The sequence below is a fragment of the Molossus molossus genome, unplaced genomic scaffold (assembly GCF_014108415.1).
Source record: "Molossus molossus isolate mMolMol1 unplaced genomic scaffold, mMolMol1.p scaffold_m16_p_20, whole genome shotgun sequence".
Classification (NCBI taxonomy): domain Eukaryota; kingdom Metazoa; phylum Chordata; class Mammalia; order Chiroptera; family Molossidae; genus Molossus; species Molossus molossus.
In genome coordinates, this window is record NW_023425356.1 from 21299439 (window position 1) to 21320377 (window position 20939).

At 44.8% G+C, this 20939-nt stretch overlaps 1 protein-coding gene across 1 annotated transcript; it reads right to left on the reverse strand.

The window, feature by feature from the left end:
- Window positions 1–302: 302 nt before the first annotated feature.
- Window positions 303–20366, reverse strand: PRUNE1 (prune exopolyphosphatase 1). The gene is made up of 8 exons (XM_036272776.1): window positions 20208–20366; window positions 12400–12492; window positions 11605–11807; window positions 8202–8395; window positions 6985–7143; window positions 6170–6264; window positions 3384–3542; window positions 303–1488 (listed from the first exon to the last, which is right to left on the reverse strand). Exons 1-8 carry the CDS (start codon window positions 20244–20246, stop codon window positions 1060–1062), a joined length of 1371 nt encoding a protein of 456 aa, XP_036128669.1. The 5' UTR covers window positions 20247–20366; the 3' UTR covers window positions 303–1059.
- Between the last annotated feature and the right edge of the window lie 573 nt (window positions 20367–20939).

Consider the following 20939-nt stretch of genomic DNA (forward strand, 5'->3'; position numbering starts at 1 on the left):
TTACAGGTGGGGAAAGTGAGACCTAGAGATAAAGTGTCTTGCCAAAAGACACACAGTTCATGGCAGTCCTTATTAGAAATCCATGCTTCCTTTTATTTATTTATTTTAATCCTCACCTGAGGATATTTTTCTATTTATCTTCAGACAGTGGAAGGGAGAGAGAGGGAGAGAGAAACATTGACGTGAGAGGGACATATCGACTGGTTGCCTCCCGCATGACCCTGACCAGGGCTGGGGATGAATTGCAATTGAGGTATGTGCCCTTGGCTGGAATCAAACCTGTGACTCATTGGTCCGCGGGCTGACTGCTCTACTGCTGAGCCAAACCAGCCAGGGCTCCATGCTTTCTTTTAATATGAGCAAGAAGAGAATGATATGGACAAGAAATTGACAGACCTGCTACGACAGGGGACAGAACTGAGGCTCTCATTGCAGTTCTGCGGTCTCTTGGGAAGAGTGCCCATGAGGTCTTACTTAAGGCCTTTCTAAGTGTCTCCTGAATGCTCAGGGGGCTTTCGGGTTTCCTCAGGCTCTCTGTGGCTTTGGGATAAGAAAGAGACTGAGAGCCAGGCCACCTGGTCAGGGCAGAAGATAATGGCCTCTAATCTGCTCCCAAATAATCCTAAAAGAGTCACAACAAACTCAGAAAAAAAATGTAGCCATCCTGGAATCAGACACCATTACCTAACTGGGGGCAGAAAGAGGAGTCAGAAAGAGATACTGGTTCTGTTAAAGAGCCTTATTGAGTCACATTTGGGGTACACATTCTTTCTGTGCCACTCTTCTGGAACAGTGGAGAAGTTATAGTGTACCCTTGAGGAGTCAGCGAAGGTCTAAAGAATTAAGTAACAGAATTTGATTGTAGAGATTGGGAGAAAAGGTAGAAAGCCATTCCTAAAGCAGCTGCTTTCTTGTACTTCTTTCTCCTCCCAGATTTATGAGAACAGTACAAGTATACCAGATCCTGGAGCAATGAAGACCGAATTGCTGAAGCCTCTCAAAACATGCATTCGAGGTGGTGCAAGCAACCTCTCTCACTTTCCCCTCCCCTCCCCAAAGTCACTTCTGGGAGAGGAAGGCAGTGGTAGATTGTGACAGTGAAATCTGACTGCACTTCTCAAAGATGGCCTCGGCTGAGAGGTTAGGCAGCCCCTGATCCAGAGGGCACTCATCCACCAAGCTGTTCATGGGCGTGCGGGGCAGTGGAGGCTCCTCCTCATCTTGACTCAGTCCAGGAATCAGGGAGGCACCTGCCCTGTCCAAGTCCTTGTCCACCTGCTCCCTGGACACATCCCCTGTCTCAGACTGCCCTGAAGGGATTGTCATGGAGTCAAAATATGTTGACAGGGCTTCCTGGAGCAGAGGCAGAAGTTTCTTTCGAGAAACCTGGATGTTGCCTTGAAGATAGGCTTGGAGGTTAGGGTGGGTGCTTGGGATGGGGGTCAACTTCAGGGACGGAGAGTGGGAGCGTTCCAGGACTCCACAGATCTAAAGGGGCGACAAGATGGGGAAATGGCAAATCAGGTGGTGAAGCAACTGCTGAGGCCCATTGCTGAGGCTTCTAGGTTGAAGGCTTCTCTCACAAGGATACATTTCTTTTAAGTCACCCAGAGTTCAGCTTCATTACTTACAAACAAAAGGCACATCAGCTAATATACACAGTATTTTAGAAACAGAAGAAACGTTAAAGATCATATATTTCATTTTATAAATAAGTAAACCAAATCTCTGAGAGATTGAGCATCTTCAGCAAAATCATGTAGAAGATGGTAGAGTCTTAATCAGAACCCAGGACCCCCAGCTTCTAACCTAGTGTTGTCACCAAGTGTTCTCCTATGCTCAAAAACTTGAACTCTATCCTTAGCTGGGATGGGACATGTATCTATATTGAGGTCAGGGGAAGGACAGAGGCAGAAAGAATGAGTAAGTCAAAGTGGGGGTGGGAGGTATGCCAGGCGTGGTGCCAAGTCTGGCTATTTACAAATACTACATTACCTAATTACTCCTCACAACCACCTTATAAGATTGGTATTACTATTACCCCCAGTCACAGGTAGGGAAACTGAGGCTTAGACAGATGAGGTAACATCCTAGAGTCATAGTTTTTTTAAATTTTATTTTATTTTTTGGTACATGCCACTAGCGGGACCCAAACCCAGGACTCTCTGGTCCACAGGCCGATGCTCCAACCACTGAGCCAAACCGGCCAGGGCCCAGCAATGTACTTTATATGTGATGTTATGTTTAATTATCACATCAGACTAATTAGTAGGTAATATTATGCTATTTATAGGCTCAGAAGTCAACTGACTTGCTTTGGCTCAAAGAGAAAGTATGTAGCAAATCTGGGACAGAAATGCACATCTATCTGCCCTTAGAAACTGTAGTCTTTCCACAAGGCCGAACTACCTCCCACTGAACAAAGCTATATCTGCTTCCTAGAGGAGATGGCAAAGCTGCAGACGTACCTTTTATGGGCTCAAAGAATTATCTGGCTGTATTCAGGCCAGTCTTCAGCAGTCATCACACAGCCCAAGCAACTCAAAGAGGCCCTGGACTGCCTTAAGTCCACTTTCAAATTCTTCCCTGGGCTAATGAGTAACCAACACAGGAAAAGAACGGGGAGGTGGTAAAGGTAGCCGAATTGAAGACCAGGCAAGAAAACAAACCTGTTCTCGGTCACGTCTTTACACTGTCAGCACTACACAGGGTAATTACTCCCTGCATGGGTGAGTAGACAAGATTTCTCTTGTTTCCCCTTTTCAAGGCAACAGAGTAAAGAGAAAGGAATTGATTTTCAGGGGGGAGGAGTTAATGATTAAGAACTGAGTTTTAACTCCAGATTCATTACATTTACTTTTTGTTTTTAATCCTCACCCAAGGACATTTTTGCATTTATGTTCAGATAGAGTGGGAGGGAGAGATGCAGGAAGAGAGAGAGAGAGAGAAACATTGATGGGAGAGAGACACATTGAGTGGTTGCCACCCATACGACTCCAACTGGGGCCGGGGACAAACTGCAACCGAGGTACGTGCCCTTAGCGGGAACCGAACCCAGGACTCTTTGGTTCATGGGCCGACGCTCTAACTGCTGAGCCAAACCGGCCAGGGCTCATTACATTTACTCTTTAACCTGATTTCAAGTTCCTTCTAAATAGGAAGTCCATCTCTAATTCTCTTTGGAATCTCCCTTTCCCAACAACAGTATGATTAAGGATATTCACATAGACAGAGTGAAAAAAAAGCAGGAGGGGAGATTCTGGAAATGGGTCAAGGGGCCTCTGTGCAAACGTAAGAGCCCAGGTGAAGTCTTTACAGCACAGGGCACAGGCACAGGAGGAGCTCTGCAGAGCCCTCAGGGTGGAGAAGAGACAGAGACTCACTGTCATTCGGAGCGCTGCATGGGGACAGAAAATTGCCAACTGCCGCACTGGCTCATTGTGAGTGTTGAAGAAGATATTCATGGCAACCAGGACATCATAGCCATGAGCCTGGCAGAAAGCATGGATGTCTGCAATGAGGCCAGATCTCTGCAGGAAGGCCTGAAAGAGAAGAAACGAACAGGGATGAGGCTACAGCTAGAACCCCCTGGTCACCACCAACAAAAAGTGCTTATGAAGGGTTTCTTTACATGTTAACCTCGGACTTTTACTCCATAAAAAAAGGTATCTAGTATTTACTCTGTGCTACCCATGTGCCAGGAGGCAGTTTGTAGAATGGAAAGAATACAGGTTTTGAGTTCAGACAGAATTGATTTGAAAATCAGCTCTATTACTTATTAACTCTATGATCAAGGAATTATATTAACCTCCCAGGAGTTAAGTGTCCTCATCTATCAAATGAGGATAAAACATCTACCAAACACGATTGTTTAAGAATTAAAAAAAGATAATGTGGCCCAGGCTGGTTTTGCTCAGTGGTTAGAGCGTCGGCCTGCGGTCCCGAGAGACCCGAGTTCGGTTTCCGCTAAGGGCACGTACCTCGGTTGCAGTTTGTCCCCGGCCCTGGTTGGTCGTGCGGGTGGCAGCCACTCGATGTGTCCCTTTCAAATCAATGTTTCTCTCTCTCTTCCCCTCCTACTCTATCTGAACAAAATATGGAAAAATGTCCTCGGGTGAGGATAAAAACAAAAAAGATGTCTGTGGCTCAGTGGTTGAGCGTCGACCCATGTATCAAGAGGTCTCCGGTTTGATTCCCAGTCAGGACACATGCCCAGGATGTGGGCCCAATCCCCAGTGGGGGGCATGCAGGAGGCAGCCAATCAAAATTCTCTCTCATCGATGTTTCTATCTCTCTTCCTCTTACTTCCTCTCTTTCTAAAATCTATAAAGGAAAAAAAATTAAAAAAAAAAAAAAGATAATGTTGCCCTGGCCGGTGTGGCTCATTGGTTAGAGCATTGGCCTGTGCACTGAAGGGTCCTGGGTTTAGTTCTCAGTCAAGGGCACATACCTGGATTGCAGGTTCGATCCCTGGCCCAGTTGGGACACCTGCAGAAGGCAACCAATCGATGTGTCTCTCTCACATCAATGTTTCTCTCTCTCTTTCCCTCCCTCCCTCCCTTCCACTGTCTCTAAAAAAATCAATGGAAAGACAATCCTTGGGTGAAGATTAACAAACAGGATAATGTATGTAACATGCCTGGCATATACAGGGCTCTTCTGCTCTTACAATCAAACAAGCAAGGTCTTTGCCTTGTGGGTATTTTTATTCTAAAAGAGAACAACAGTATATAAATAAGAATAGGCATGTGACAACTACATCCTTGGCTCTTCCTTCTTTAACAGTCTCTACCCTTCTCCAAAATCTCACACAGTATTTCCTCCAATGGACACCACCACTAACTGTTTCTGATCAGGGTTTTTCTCTATCCTAGGCATTTCTAATGTGTCGATTTACATGTGATTATGGTATTTGATAAGCCTTTCATGTTCTTATGTTTGTTTCCCAAGCTAGGTGATGAGTCATAAGGGAAGAGATCATGCTATTTTGTTTTATTTAATTATTTAGTATTTTTATATAGTATTTAGTTGAAAGCTGTGCAGACTCTGAGAATATGTGTTCAGACCAGGTTGTTTTAAACCAATATAATATGGAACCAGGAATTAAAATACCATTATCAAAGTTATATTCATGTACCCATTCAACAAAATTTACTGAGCATCCACTCTGTGCCAAGCACTGTCAAAGGCGCTGCAGACATTGCAGAGACAAAAGAAACAGGCTCCCGCTCTGGCAGAGCCAATGAACGAGGAGGAATATAGACAATAAATAATAAAACCATGAAAAATGATTATTTCAGTGTGTTGAGTACTATGAAGAAAACACAATAAGATAACTGTTAGAGATTTTTGAGCAGAGAGGATATTATTTCAGTTAGGATGGTCAGGAAAAACCTCTTAAAAGAGGAGACATCCGAGCTCGGACCTGAACGACATGAAGGAGCCAGCTATGCAAAGGGAAAAGCAAGTACAAAAGCCCCGAGTTGGGGATGAACCTAATGGTTCTAGGGAACAAAAAGAAAATCAGTATGGCTGCAAGAGTAGGGCTGGAGGGAGTAAGATCCAGAGAAAAAGACAAGGCAGGCCCTATAAACCACAGTAGGCCCTTTACATTTTATTAAAAGTGCAATGAAAAGGCAGTAAAGGAAGGGGTGACATGATCAAAGTTATGTATTAACATCATCACTCTGGCTGCTGTGGGGAAAATGGTTTTTAGGGGTACAAATTGGAGGTTGGGAAACTGGGGGGGGGGGCTATTAATAGCAGTACAGTAAGAAGCAATGAACTGTGTTAAAATAGAGCCCTGGTCAATTTGGCTCAGCAGTTAGACCATCAGCCCATGGACCAGAGGCCCGCATTTGGTTTCTGCAGGGGGCACGCACCTCAGTTGTGGTTTGTCCCCGGCCCTGATTGGGGTCGTGTGGGTGGCAACCACTTGATGTGTCTCTCTCACGTCAATGTTTCTCTCTCTCTCTTCTTCCATCTCTCCCTCCCGCTCTGAGGATAAATGCAAAAATGTCCTCGGGTGAGGATAAAAAATAAAAAAAATAGAGCAGGAGAAACAGATAGGTACAAGATATATTTTGGAGGAGAGCCAGAAGTGAGGGGCAAGGTTACCTACATAACTGAAGGTTTTCTCTTTCCACTCACACCTACATCTTGCTCTTACCTCCAAATCCATATATATCGCACTAATGGTCACCTTGATGCCTTGTCTGAAGATGGTCTTCTGGTCCTTTCTCAGCATCTGCTCAGTGGTCAAACCTAGAAAGTAGATGTGAGACTAGGGGTTAAAAAAAAATAGCCCAGGGTCCCCAAACCAGGAAGGTGAAAACACCAAGATGGGTCAAGGAAGAGGGAAAACAGCCTCTCTTTGGGGCAATAAACAGGGCTGATAACTGAAAATGTAATTATATAATAAAAATTACTTTAAATTACTGGGTGACAACAGTTACCTTTAGAGCAAAGGACTTTGGAGAGAAGGGTAAAAGGAAGAAGACAGGATTTTACCTTTGATTTTTCCCTTTTCTGTGCTGTTTTAATTTTCTAAGGTACTTATTATTATTATTTTTTTATCAGGAGGTAGTTGGGTGGAAAATTATGGAAGTTTTTTTGTTTTCTTCCTTCATCCTTGGTATATTCACCCTGTTTCTTCTGTTTCCCTAAGCAATTTTCTAGATCTCACTTGATAATTTAGCAATCCCTCAGCATATTTTATTTATATGTCTATATTCTCTGATTAGACTGGAAACCTCTGATACTCCTAGTATATTCCTCATCTTCCCCAAGAGCCTGGATAGAACAATTCAGTAAATGATTGATTAGTTCCTGATCAGACTCACACGCTACCCTGTTTCTCTCCAAAGCTTAAATAATTACCCAGGCTCTGAAATTGTTTTGATGGTGCTCAAGAATATAATGAACAAGGATCACCTACCTGTTTTCTCATGTGAGAGGGAGAGAAGCTGGTTTAACATTTCATACCTGAAACATCAAATTTTGCCTTTTGTAGAGAATCAAAGATGTCATTTCTCTTGGGCAAATCTGGGAAGAGGGCCTCCAGTTTTTCCACATATTTGTTGTCCTTAAGGGTTGCTTTTCCCATTTTAAGGTCCATGTTGACACAGTCCACGATGATTGTTCCTGTGGAAAAGGAAGATAGCAGAACTCATATCTTGTGGCCCTCCATTCACGACCACTGAAATACACATAACCCTCCAACCAAATGGATATAATACAAAGCAGATTGTATACAAACTCACTAAAAACAAAACAAGAAACTAGAACTATGTCCTGAGTAAGACCTCCAAAATCCAAACTAAAATGCTGGCAGGAAAATGGGGAAAAGATAGAAAGAAGGCCTGAGCATCTCAATCTTTAGAGATTTTGAAACCTAGTTAGAGAAAGATGACCTCTCTTCTATAGGCCAAATTCCAGTAAAGAATCTTATCAGTTATGACAGCTTAGTCCAACTCTCTCTTTTTTTAAACAAATGAAAATAAGAAAGGTTAAGAGATTTTTTCAAGGTCATATAATGACTTCCTGGGCAGAAATGATACTGGAATCTGTTTCCAGCTCTTTGGCTACTCTTCTCTTCATTATACAGTGCTGCTGAGGGAGCTGCTAGGTCTGTTGTCCCCGTTTCCTTTCTGTTTTCTCCAACAATGTATCTCACAGACCCTTAAATAACAAAGTATCCCACAGCCTTTTTAAAAAAACATTTTTTTTTCTTTTTTTTGTTTGGTACGTGCCCCTAGTGGGAACCGAACCCTGGACTCTCTGGTCCACAGGCCGACGCTCCAACTGCTGAGCCAAACTGGCCAAGGCTAAAAAATTTTTTTTCTTTATTGATTTTAGAGAGACAAAGTGAGAGGGAGAGAGTGATAGAAACATCGATTGGCCACCTCCTGCATGCCCTCCACTGAAGATAGGGCCCAGAACCTGGGCATGTGTCCTGATGGGGAATCAAACAGGCAACCTCTTGGTGCATGGGTCAACAATGCTCAACCACTGAGCTACACTGGCTGGTTTGATGCCTTTTAATGCCTAATTGGCTCCTGAAAGAATCCTAGCCTTCAGTATAGGCTGAATGGCTCTGAGAGGGTATGGTCAAGTTGGAAGAATCCAGACTTTTCCACAGTCCCTTCTCTGGGATAGGAATAGAGGGAGTAATGAGTCAGTCCCAACCAAGCCACCCTCACCATGCAAAAGGGCTGCAGTTTGCCTGTCCAAGATCTCTGGTGCCCCCTGCAGGATTCTCTCAGTCACTAGGGTAGCGCAGGATCCCACCAGCTCAACTGAAACATGGCAGGGAGGGCAGGGAGGGGATTGCTTCTGCTCCATGGGCCGATGGTCGAGCACCTCTGCTACTGCGTCCTCTAGGGCTGCATCACTTCTGTGTGGGGAAAAGAGGGGGAAAAAGGTAGGTAGGAGCACTCCAGCTGCTTCTAACCAATTTCCACCTCACTCATGAAGGAAAATGCAAACATCTTAGGTAAACTTAGACTTTTGGTCACTTCTACATCTGCCGCACTCCTTTCAATTATTTTCTTTAATGTTGTAACTGAAGTCATGATTAAATAGTGTATAAGTGACTTTGGCAAAGTATAAAGCTCTCCTGTTCCCTCAATTCACTTCATACCGAAATTCCATGCAGGTCACCAGATCCCGTAGCTTCTATCTCAATTTCTATTTATTCCCTCTTTTTCAGCCCTCTGCTACTGCCTTCTTCTAGGCCCTCAATATCTCTCACCTGGACTGTTCCAGTAGTTTCTTAACCAAACACCTGTTTCCAGTCTTGGGCCTTCCTAAGCTGTCCTCCACAATGCTACCTGAATGATCATTTGAAAAATGCAAATTTGATTGTTAGGAACTGAAGTAAATATAATTAACAAGAATTCCCCACTGCACTAATATACAGTCTAATCTCTTTGGCAGGCCTGCAAGGTCTCTATGACCTGGACCCTGCCTACCTCTCTAGTCTTTTCTTTTTCCATGTCTTACTTCTCAGTCCTATTTTATTTTTGTTAATCCTCAACCAAGGATATTTTTCCATTGATTTTTAGAGAGAGTATGAGGGAGGGGGAGAGAGAGAGAGGGAGAAACATCGATGTGAGAGAGACACTTCAATTGGTTGCCCCACACACAACCCAACCAGGGCTGGGCATGCCCCTGACCAGGAATCAAACTTGAAACCCTTTGGTTCGAGGGCCAATACTCTAACCATTAAGCCAAACTGGCCAGGGCCTCACTCTTATTTTATGCTCCAGCCATACAAAACAAATTACAGTTCCCCAACTCACCACACTATTTCATGCCTGTCTGCTTTTGCTTATATTAATCACTGTCTGGATGCTTTTCCTAACTACCTTACCTTCCCATTCCCGGAGCAAACACCTAGTCCTCTTTCAAGGCTGAGATCAAGCCCTGGCCGGTTTGGTTCAGTGGTTAGAGTATCGGCTCGTGGACCAAAGAGTCCCGGGTACAATTCCGGCCAAGGGCATGTACCTCCGTTGCAGTTCATCCCCAGCCCCGGGGTCATGCGGGTGGCAACCAATCAATGTGTCTCTCTCACATTGATGTTTCTCTCTCTCTCTCTCTCTCTCTCTCCCCCCTCCCTCCCACTTTGTCTGAAGATAAATGTAAAAATATCTTTGGGTGAGGATTAAATACAAAGACTGAGATCAAGGGTCAACTCTGTTAGGAAACCTTTCCTGACACCCTCTACTCCTCTCCAGTATCCTCACCGAGGACATTTTTCATTTTTTGTTCAGATAGAGTGAGAGGGAGAGGAAGAGAGAGACAGAGAAACATTGACGTGAAAGGGACACATCGAGTAACTGCCACCCGCACGACCCAACCAGAGCTGGGGACAAACTGCAACCAAGATACGTGCCCTTAACTGGAACCAAACCCGGGTCTCTCTGGACTGCAGGCCGATGCTCTAACCGCTGAACCAAACCAGCCTGACTGAAAACTTCTTGAACACAGGGGCTCTGTCTCACCTTCATCCTCTAAACAGAAGTTTATTAATGAGTGAATGTATGGCTGGATCAATGCCGTTGGGTGACCCTCTGTCAATGTCCTGCTATAGCCAGTGTGCTCAAGGGAAAAACATACATTTTTTTTTTTTTTTTTTTTTTAAATTTTTTTTTTTTTTATCCTCACCCGAGGACATTTTTCCATTTTTTGTTCAGGTAGAGTGGGAGGGAGAGAGAGGAACAGAGAGAGAGAGAAACATCGATGTGAAAGGAACACATCGAGTGGCTGCCACCCGCACAACCGACCAGGGCCGGGGACAAACTGCAACCGAAGTACGTGCCCTTAGCGGGAACCGAACCCGGGTCTCTCAGGACCGCAGGCCGACGCTCCAACCGCTGAACCAAACCGGCCAGGGCGGGAAAAACATACATTTTAATATTAGCAGAAGCCAGACAGACTTACTTATGTTGCTTTCTTGGCAGTTTGTTCCGGTCCCAAATTAGGGATGGAATTATTATAGGAGTGTGCCTTTGTTAAGCAGACACTAATGAGATATTGTCTTATGTAGGAAATAATTTTGCTCACTTTTTAAAAATTAAAAAGTTGCAACCATTATTCAAAAGTTTCTGTTATAGCCCTGGCTGTTTGGCTCAGCGGTTATAGCATCGTCTTGCGGTCCCGAGAGACCCGGGTTTGGTTCCCGCTAAGGGCATGTACCTCGGTTGCAGTTTGTCCCTGGCCCTGGTTGGTTGTGCGGGTGGCAGCCACTTGCTGTGTCCCTTTCAGGTCGATGTTTCTCTCTCTCTCTCTCTGTTCCTCTCTCTCCCTCCCACTCTACCTGAACAAAAAATGGAAAAATGTCCCCGCATGAGGATAAAAAAAAAGTTCCTATGCCCTGGCCGGTTTGGCTCAGCGGTTAGAGCGTCGGCCTGCGGTCCTGAGAGACCCGGGTTCGGTTCCCGCTAAGGGCGCATACCTCGGTTGCAGTTTGTCCCCGGCCCTGGTCGGTTGCGCGGGTGGCAGCCACTCGATGTGTCCCTTTCACATCGATGTTTCTCTCTCTCTCTGTTCCTCTCTCTCCCTCCCACTCTACCTGAACAAAAAATGGAAAAATGTCCTCGGGTGAGGATAAAAAAAAAAAGTTCCTATTATAACATATCTACCACAAAATCTTAAAAAAAAAAAAAAAAAATGATACTAGCCCTAGCTGGTTTGGCTCAGTGGTAGAGTGTCGGCCCATGGACCAATGAGTTGCAGGTTTGATTCCAGGCAAGGGCATGTACTTTGGTTGCAGTTTGTACCTGGCCTTGGTCAGGGTCGTGCAGGAGGCAACCAGCTGATGTGCCCTTTCTCTCCCTCCCACTGTATCTGAAGATAAATAGAAAAAATAAAGATACCAAAGGCAGATTTCAATGATTTCTGAGTTATCATTTAGTTTGAACTCTCCAAGTTTCTATTTGCAAAACTGGAGAAGTAACAATATTTTCTATATCTGATATGAGCCATCAATTACAATTAGCCTGTGAGACTCCTGAAAGCCAAAGTTATTCCTCTCTTTATATCTTATTCATCAGAGCCTAACATGGCATGTGATAAGTATGAACTTAACTTCCTTTCACTTACTTGGGTAATACATGATGGTCAACAAGGATTAGGGTGAGTTGGCCAGCCTGGTGCATTGCGTGGAGGTCAATCTCGTCCCGGAAAATCAAGAGGGACTCTGGAATGTGAACCTTCTGAAGAAGGAAGACGTTGTCACCTCGTAGAGGTAGCTCAGAACGTTTTATATTTAAAACTGGCACAAAGACATCTTCAGCCTCAGTCGTCTGGAGAGGACAGTGAAAAGAAGGTATGGCAATGTTTTGGAACAGACAGAAAAAAAATAAGACTACTAGGACCAAAGGAGACATGATCTTAGATGAGTTACTGCCCTTCTCAAAGCCAAAATTACCTAGTTGATAAAAATAAAAGGACAACTCTTGTCCTCTCTCATTCTTAGCAATAGCATGAAAGTCAACAAGATAACTCATGGAAAAGACCTAGTTCTAGATGCTGCAGAGGAGAGATTATCAGTCTTCAAGAGCTGACTTGGACATGAGGAATACACACTAGATCAAATAATAAACTGTTTGAATATTGCTTTATGGTTTACATATTCTTTTTCTTTCTGAATTTTTATGAGTTTATGTAAACCAAACTGATGACAATTATCAGGAAGCAAGATCTCAAATGCTCCTGGTTTACACATTTGATCCTTACAGCAACACTGTAAATTACTTCAGGCTTTATAGATGGTGACATGATACTCGGAAACATTAAGGGATTTAACTTACCCAAGACTAGATGGTGTTAAGCAGCAGAGCTGAATCTTGAATCCATATCTTTTCATTCTAAGAGATTCTGTTCCTAAGTACTCACCTTTGCCAGGTAAAAAGCCAAGGCGAGAGGGGACACCATGGAGTCCAAGTCACAGGCTTCATTTCCCAGCACAACATGTAGTGGCCGGGACTCCTAGAAGGAGAATGGGAAACTAGCAGAAGCATCTCTGTATTTCCATTTACCTTATACTATGTGGGGCTTCACACACATCCACTCCCTGGTTCTCACTAAGGTAGACAGGTTAATCTATGGGTCCTCATTTCATGGATGAGGACATTAGCTGAGAGGTTATCTGTGTTTTGGCAAAGATTTGAGCATTCCACACAGATCCGGTTAGTGTGAAAGTGCTCTTTTCTCTTTGCTACACTATCTCCTTGAATGTTAATTTTTAAAAATATTTTGTTTTCTTTATTGATTTTTTTAGAGAGACAGGAAGGGAGAGGGAGAGATAGAAACATCGATGAAAGAGAACATCAATTGGCTGCCCCCTGCATGCCCCCCACTGAGGATTTGGCCCACAATGTGAGCATGTGCCCTGACCAGGAATTGAACTGGCGACTTCTTGTTGCATGGGTCAACACTCAACCACTGAGCCACACTGGCTGGGTATTTTTAAAACATTTTTATTGATTCTTTTTATTTCTATTTTTATTTTTTTATCCTCATCCAAGGACATTTTTCGTTCAGATAGAGTGAGAGGGAGGGAGGGAGGGAGGGAGAGGGGGGAAGAGAGAGAGAGAGAGAGAGAGAGAGAGAGAGAGAGAGAGAGAAACATCGACGTGAAAGGGACACAGTGAGTGGCTGCCTCCCGCACGACCCAACCAGGGATGGGGACCAACTGCAACCAAGGTACGTGCCCTTAGTGGGAACCGAACACCAAACCCGGGTCTTTCTGGACTGCAGGCCAACACTCTAACCGCTGAGCCGAAAAGGCCAGGGCGCATTTTTATTGATTCTTTAGAGAAAGAGGAAGGGAGAGGGAGAGAGAGATAAAAACATTGATGAGAAAGAGAAGCATCAACATCAATTGGCTGCCTCTTGCACGCCCCCTACCAGGGATCGAGCCTGCAACCCTGCATGTGCCCTGACTAGAAATAGAACCAGCGACCTCTTGGTGCATAGGTCAACGTTCAACCACTGAGCCACACCAGCTGGGCTCCTTGAATGTTAATTTACAGAAAAACAGCAGTAAATAATTCTCTGATTTCTGATGTTGCTTTGGGCACTTGAGTCGAAGGTAAGCTGATATATTCAAGCTATGGTTTATTTTTTCCCCATTTTCAAAACAAAGAAAAGAATCCTTACACTTCAAAATGTAAGATCTAGTCCATTAATTACCTAGTTGTCCATAACCCACCCCCACCCCCACCACCAAGGAGCCTCCATGATAACTAGATACTCTCAACCCGAGAAACAGACACTTTCCCAGGTTTAGCTTAAAGCAACCACAGTTGCTGCTGCTGGAACTTTTATTTTTAATGCTTTGAAAAGTCCAGCTGCTGAAAAGAACTGAGGAGGGAGGGTTATTATTAACCTTGTTCCCTTGCAGCTCCCTAGCTATCAGTTTTAAATACATTAAAACCCACAGTGCCCACAATAGTAGAGACTGGGGTTTGGTTTAGCTCTGAAACATTTAGAGTGTGCCATACACTGTTCTAACAGTTTTATGTACACAAACTAATCATTTAATCCTCACAACAACCTGAAGAGGTAGGTGCTTTAAGAATTGTGATTTCATTATAGGTATAAGCATTCAGCCAAGTGGAATGAGACCATAAAGTCTATGGTTCAGCTTATGACACAAAAATTCTCTCTTACTAGTTTGCTTTTGAACTTCTCTTTCAGCCTGCTTCTGAAGGATGAAGGGATCAGAGAACAAATGAGACAGACTAGTTATAGCAGAGTTTCTTAATTTCAGCACTACTGGCATTTAGGACTGGGTAATTCTTTGTTCTGGGGGCTGTCCTCTGTAGGTCGTTTGGCAGCACCCCTGGATTCTACCCACTGGATGCCTATAGCACCCCAAGTCATGACAATCAAAAATGTCTCCAGCCTTGCCAAATATTCCCTGGGGAGCAAATATCACCCCCGGGTAGGAACTATTAGGTTATAGAAAGGCGAAAATCCAAACATTCTGGCTTCTTCAATCAGGAAAGATTTGCTAGTTGGAAGAATTTAGAAAAGTGGGACAGGAATTCAGAGGAGCAAAATATTAACAAGGAACAGTTATTAAGTAATTAATTTTAGGAAAAAAGAGAATCTAGGGGGACCTAGAATCACCTTCCCTGTATTGGCTGTTATTTCCCCCTATCCCCCAGAAAGGGGCAATTTTGGAAGACTTCTGGTGGTATAAATTGGCTTACCTCATAACTAACTAGATTTTTGTTTTTAAACCACCCTCTTTCCTACCTCTTGTTCCCACCCCTAGAGAGAAATACAAAAGGCAGGGGTTATCTCTCAAGATTTTGGGCAAAGGGCCTCTGGGGAAAGTTTGCCCTGAGGTTATCCCCTGCACCCATTTCTCTGAGCCTAATTCAGCAGGGTGGTGGCAGCCAAGACCCACTCATACTGAACAGCAAGGGAGATTCTTTTCAATATTAAACTCTTTCCCAACACAATATGAAAATTCTCTACTCAAGACCCCAGTGCTAGAGTAACTTCTCTGAATTGCAAAATTCCTCCTCCTGATACCAGAGAAGGCCCCTCTGTTTCCTGGACACCAAGAACTGCCCAGATGGCGGTGGACCAAAGTGACAACAAAGCACTTGAGATAAGTGACTGCACAGATAACTAGCTCACTGAACCAGAAAGGGGGGCACAATGTTCTCTAGAGGGAACTATATAAACACAAGCGGCCATATGGCCCTGACTCAGGAGCAAAAAAGTAAAAGGAACAGAGAAAAGGCAGAGCAAGGTGGCCCTGGCCAGGTGGCTCTGTCAGTTAGAATGTCATTCTGTATACCAAAGGCTGTGGGTTCAATTCCTGGTCAGGGCACATACCTAGGGTGCAGGTTTGATCCCCGGTTGGGGTGTATGGGAGGCAACCGAATGATATTTCCCTTTCACATCCACCTTTCTTTCTCTAGGAGAAACAAAAAAAAGGCAAAGTAAAGGGGAGAGACCTATTGCTGGGCATGAAGAGGCCCTTTGCAAAACTCACATTAGTGCTGCTTCATGTCAGTGGCAGAGGAATCAGGGTCAGTCAGATCCTCAACATCAACAGAGGGCTAAGCAGCAAACCAGAAAGGAGGGACTAAATACAACTTCATGGCTCTGAGGTGAGGAGAAATGATTTCCAGAGGAAGGCGAATAACCAACTCCCTGCGCTCAGCCAAGCTCAGACAGCAACCAAAAGGAACTAATACCAAAGGGATACTCTGGAACTTTTAGCTAATCTTGGAAAAGGAGTGACCAAGAAGGGTGGTGGCGTTCCTTTCCCATCAGCACCCACCATTTCCCAAGCCTGACTGGTCTGTTCGCCACCCAGAAAAACAATGTGCACATTCCCAACTCTGCCCTTTGCACTATTTGCTCTGGCTGAAAGCAGCAGAGCTTCCATTTAAAAAGAACACAGACTGGGGTTAGACCCCCAGCTCTGCTTCTTACTTGTTGTGGGACCCTGGCCTCTCTAAGCCTTGTTTTTCATTTTAAAAATGAAGGTAATAGCCCTGGCCGGTTTGGCTCAGTGGTTAGAACGTCAGCCCATGGACCAGAGAGATCCGGGTTCGGTTTCCGCTAAGGGCACATACCTCGGTTGCAGGGTCGTGTGGGTGGCAACCACTCAATGTGTCTCTCTCACATCAATGTTTCTCTCTCTCTCTTCCTCCCACTCTCCCTCCCGCTCTATCTGAAGATAAATGCAAAAATGTCTTTGGGTGAGGATTAAAAAAATAAAATAAATAAAAATGAAGGTAATAATGCAATCAATTTCATGAAGTTGTTATGAGGATTAAATAAGACTGCGCAGCCCTGATCAGTTGGTTGAGCATTATCCTATGCACTGAAAGGTCACTGGTTTGATTCCTGGTCAGGGCACATACCCAGGTTGTGGGTTCGATCCCTGGTCGGGGCACATACCCAGGTTGTGGGTTCGATCCCTGGTCGGGGTATGTGTGGGAAGCAACCAATTGATGTTTCTCACATCAATGTTTCTCTCTCGCGCTCAAATCAATTTTAAAAAAAATAAAAATAAAGCCTGTTAAAAAAAAAAAAAAAAGAGCCCTGGCCGGTTTGGCTCAGCAGTTAGAGCGTTGGCCCGCGGTCCAGAGAGACCCGGGTTCCCACTAAGGGCACGTACCTCAGTTGCAGTTTGTCCCCGGCCCTGGCTGGGTCATGCAGGTGGCAACCACTCGATGTGTACCTTTCACATCGATGTTTCTCTCTCTTTTTCCCTCCCTCCCACTCTATCTGAACAAATATGGAAAAATGTCCTCGGGTGAGGATAAACAACAAAAAAAAGAGAGACCGCATGTAAGTGCCTACTCTGTTGTAGTCAAGATGAGTTCCCTTCCATCTTCTCCTTCGTTGCTCCTCCCTGTCCCATTAGGCCCTATTGAAAGCCCCCTCTCTCTGTGAAGCCTTTCTCCATGACCTTCCCAGAGCAATTCTCTTCCTCTAAACCTCCCACTGCCAATATTGGTGGCCCTCATATGGAACTTAACTTCTACCTTAAGGAGCTCACTACCTTTTTGTGGACACATATCCCAAATCCTTGACATAGCTTACAAGTAGGTAATCGTATACTTTGTTGTTCAAACCAGGATACTTTTTGAGAAGGAAAAAGGGTTACAATTAATGATTATGTCAGAATAAACTAAGACTGTCCTGGGCAAAGTAGTGTATGGCTGCCCAATTTATAAAGCAACATTCGGTCCAGCCAGTGTGGCTCAGTGGTTGAGCGTAGACCCATGCACCAAGAGGTAACCAGTTCGATTTCTGGTTGGGACACATGCCCAGGTTATGGGTCCGATCCCTGGTGGGAGGCATGCAGGAGGCAGCCAAACACATAGATGTGTTTCTATCTCTCTCCCCGTCTCACTTCCTCTCTCTCTAAAATCAATAAAAGAAAAAATAAAGCAACATTCTCCTCATTTAGGAAAAATGTGCACAATTCTTTACCCTTACCCCACCCCCACCAGCTGAAAGCACAAGCCAAACAGCCTGTTTTCTGACCATGGGGGAAGAGTTCAGAGCAAATACAGCTATACTTAGAGCATAAGGAAACCTAAGCTGCCAATGGAAGAAATACAATCTGAGAGCCACAAATAAATATAAACTTTTTTCCTTAAAAACAAACAACAACCCACTACTGAAATGACTGTATCCTGACATTCTTTGTGGGAGAGGGGACAGGTTCCAGGGCTGGCAAAGCAAACTACTTCCCTTCTGAAGCTAAATATGGTCTGATGCCTATTCTACAAAATGGTTAGGGGGGGGGGGGCGGGGAGACAAGGAGCCAGAGATAGAGAAGCACTTCCAGCGGAAAAAATAGGACTAATACTGATGCCAGGACTGTAAATTTTGGAGGAAAGCCAGCCACGCCTGGTTCCTGCTTCATGCCTGAGAAATATAGACAACACAAATTATCCGAATGCAGCCCCACACTGAAGCAACATTTTTTTCCCCGCTTGGGATGAGTCAGGATTTCATTCTTTCTTTATTTAAAAAAATTTTTTTTCTATATTGATTTTAGAGAGAGTGAGGACAGGAGAGGGAGAGAGAGAGAGAAACATCAGACATCAATTGGCCACCTCCTGCGTGCCCCCACACCGGAGATGGGCCCACAACCTGGGCATGTGCCCTGACTGGGAACTGACCCAGGGACCTCCTGGTGCATGGGCTGACATCCGACCACTGAGCCACACTGGCTGGGCTCTTTATTATTTTTTAAAATATGTTTTTATTGATATTTTTAGAGAGAGAGAAAGAGAGAGAGATAGAAACATCAACGTGAGAGAGAAACATTGATTGGCTGCCTCCCACATGCACCCTGACCTGGGGTCAAACCAGAAACTTGGGTATGTGCCTGGACCAGGAATCAAAACCGCCACCTTTTGGTTTATGGGACAATGTTCCAACCAACTGAGCCACTACCCAGGGTTAACTCATACCTTCTTTACACAAGAAACAAGTGTGGCCTCTGGGGGATTTGATGGGGGGAAGAAAAAGAACCTTTTTCACTTCATAACCATTTTGTATTTAAAAATGCTCACGCCCTGGCTAGTTTGGCTCAGTGGCAGAGCGACGACCTGCGGACCAGAGAGTCCCGGGTTTGGTTCCCACTAGGAGCATGTACCACCAAAAAAACCCAAAAAAACAAAATGCTCACCATCTACATTGACAACGTCTATAATTAAAAGCAATCTAAATTATTGGTGTCCACCTGTATGTCCTGCTACCAGTTCACCCACTAACATTCCTAGAGTCCAATTTTCTCATTTCTCCTGGCCCTGGCTAAGCTGTGTGATGATGAGAGCTCTAAAATACAACCTCACCTTCACAAGTTCACAAGTTAGGAAAAATTAAGATCTATATCTTGCTCCTTGAGGGATGAATGCAGGCAAAGAAGTCAGGATACCAGCAATATTAGAAAAATCCAGTATTTTCAACTTCATACTACTACAGAAGATATACTGTTAACCTGAAAGGGGTAGAGGTGCTCTGAAGGGTAGATGCTATAGGATGCATGCAATGAAATGCTACTTTGTGAGGAAAGAGACCAGTCATTTGGGTTACTGCTGGCTGAGGGTGGGGGTGGCAATCCAACTGCTTAGCATTTGGAATGGTGCCAAGACTCCACGTTTGTCCTTTAATAAGTTCCCTGTGGTGGAAATTTAAAGTAACCAAAATGAATTAATTCCAATTTGCCTTATGCATTAAAACAACTTTCCCAAAATTTGTATTTTGCAAGTAATTGTTGTTAAAATTTAACTTCACCCCTATTCTCAGGTAAGGACGTTCATTTATGCCAGCAGCTGAGTCTGCAGGTGGAATTAGGTGACTTTTAGGGGGCAGTGTAGCTTGAAGTAGGGGGGCCAGGTGGCCTCCTGGAGCCTCTCTCTGGCCAGCTTTTGCTGCTAACTGGGGATAGCAGCCTAATGCTGCTCGGCTGGGAGATTCCAACTGGCTCAGAGAGTACCAAAATAAGCCACAAAGCATTCAAGAGTCATGCTTATAGTTTTGGTCCCAAACACACTTTGTGCTTATCTTCCAGGTGGGTTTTTTGTTTTGTTTTGTTTTGTTTTTAATGTAATCCGTGTGCCTTAAGGCCGAGGAAGAAAACTGGAGGCAAAGAAATGCAGGTTAGGGGTCAACAGTGGTGCACTGTGTATGTTTATCTTAAAAATAGATTTAAAGGAAAACACCACGACCACCTCTAACCTAGCACGAGTCAGGCGCACCAGGCAGAAACCGCCATTCAGAGGCTCAGCCACAAGCACAGGTCCCCTCGGACCGCCGGGGTTCACCTGGAGGCCAGTGGGCCAAGGAGGCCTTGTGACAGTAGAACTGAAAGATCGGTGGCGTTAAAGGGACAAATACATCTCGCGGAGCAAATACATCTGTGCCCCTGGCGGCGGCACAGCCCTGGACCTTTTGACCAACTGACCCAAAGGCGACAGCGAGCAGAGAGGACCCAGACCCGCTATTCCTCCTCCCCGCTCTCGGGCAGATCCTAAATGCAGGGAGCCAAAAACCGGGAGCCTGAGCAACATTCCCACTCTCAAGACTAGGTTCTCGTTGCCCACAATTCCGCGTTCTTTCCACACAGACCCTCCTCAGATCCCACATCTTCGTCCTTCCTGGACCCCAAGCTCCATTCCTTACGATCACAGACAGGGGTCCGTTACCTGCAGAGCAGCACGACAACCCTGCAGGTATTCCTCCATGGTGAAGCCCAACGTGCGCCACCACCCCTCGCAGTGGAGCAGTTACTCGGCGAATGCGCCCCGCCCCGTTCTCAGGAACGTGGAGTGAGTCAGGAGGCGGGACTCGAATTAGCCTCCCGGACAGCTGAGCACGACCCGGGGAGGAAGTGCGTAATCCGACGCTCCCGGAGTACGACGTCGCCCCGCCCCCAGCAGCGGAGGCGGAGTTCTGCGCACAGAGTCTCACCGGACACCTTTCCAGAAGCGCCAAGTGGGGCGTGGCGCAGGGCATCTTGGGAAATGTAGTCCCGAAGCTCCGAAAGAGCCCCAAGAATTGGGGGAAGGAGAATTTTCTGAGAGCACTCATTTAATACACAATGTATATGTGTCACAGTAACCTATCTTCGTGACATCTGAACTTTCCCTTTCGAGACAGGCTAAGTATAGCATCTTTCCGTATATTACACCGAGCCTCCTCTGGTTGACATCTTAAATTACTCAACGCAAAACAGCTTTTTCCTTCCTTTTTCTAATTCTCTTCCTTTAGCAAACTGACCTGTTGTCACCAACTTTGTGATTGTCCATCTTATAAAAACATTAGAATAATCTTTGGACCCTCTTCTTAATACCTACAATCTCTTGCCAACTCCTGTTCTTTCTTTACAACTCTGGCCTGTTTTTAATACAGCCTCGGAAATGTCTCCTCGTTCTTTT

Coding starts and splice junctions, on each gene's coding strand:
- PRUNE1 (XM_036272776.1), bottom strand. CDS start 20,246: ATGGAGGAATACCTGCAGGGTTGTCGTGCTGCTCTGCAG. Junction 7,144..8,201: donor AACTGCAGCCCTTTTGCATG/GTGAGGGTGGCT, acceptor CCTTTTCCACAG/GAACAATCATCGTGGACTGT. Junction 3,543..6,169: donor CGATATATATGGATTTGGAG/GTAAGAGCAAGA, acceptor CTTCTCTTTCAG/GCCTTCCTGCAGAGATCTGG.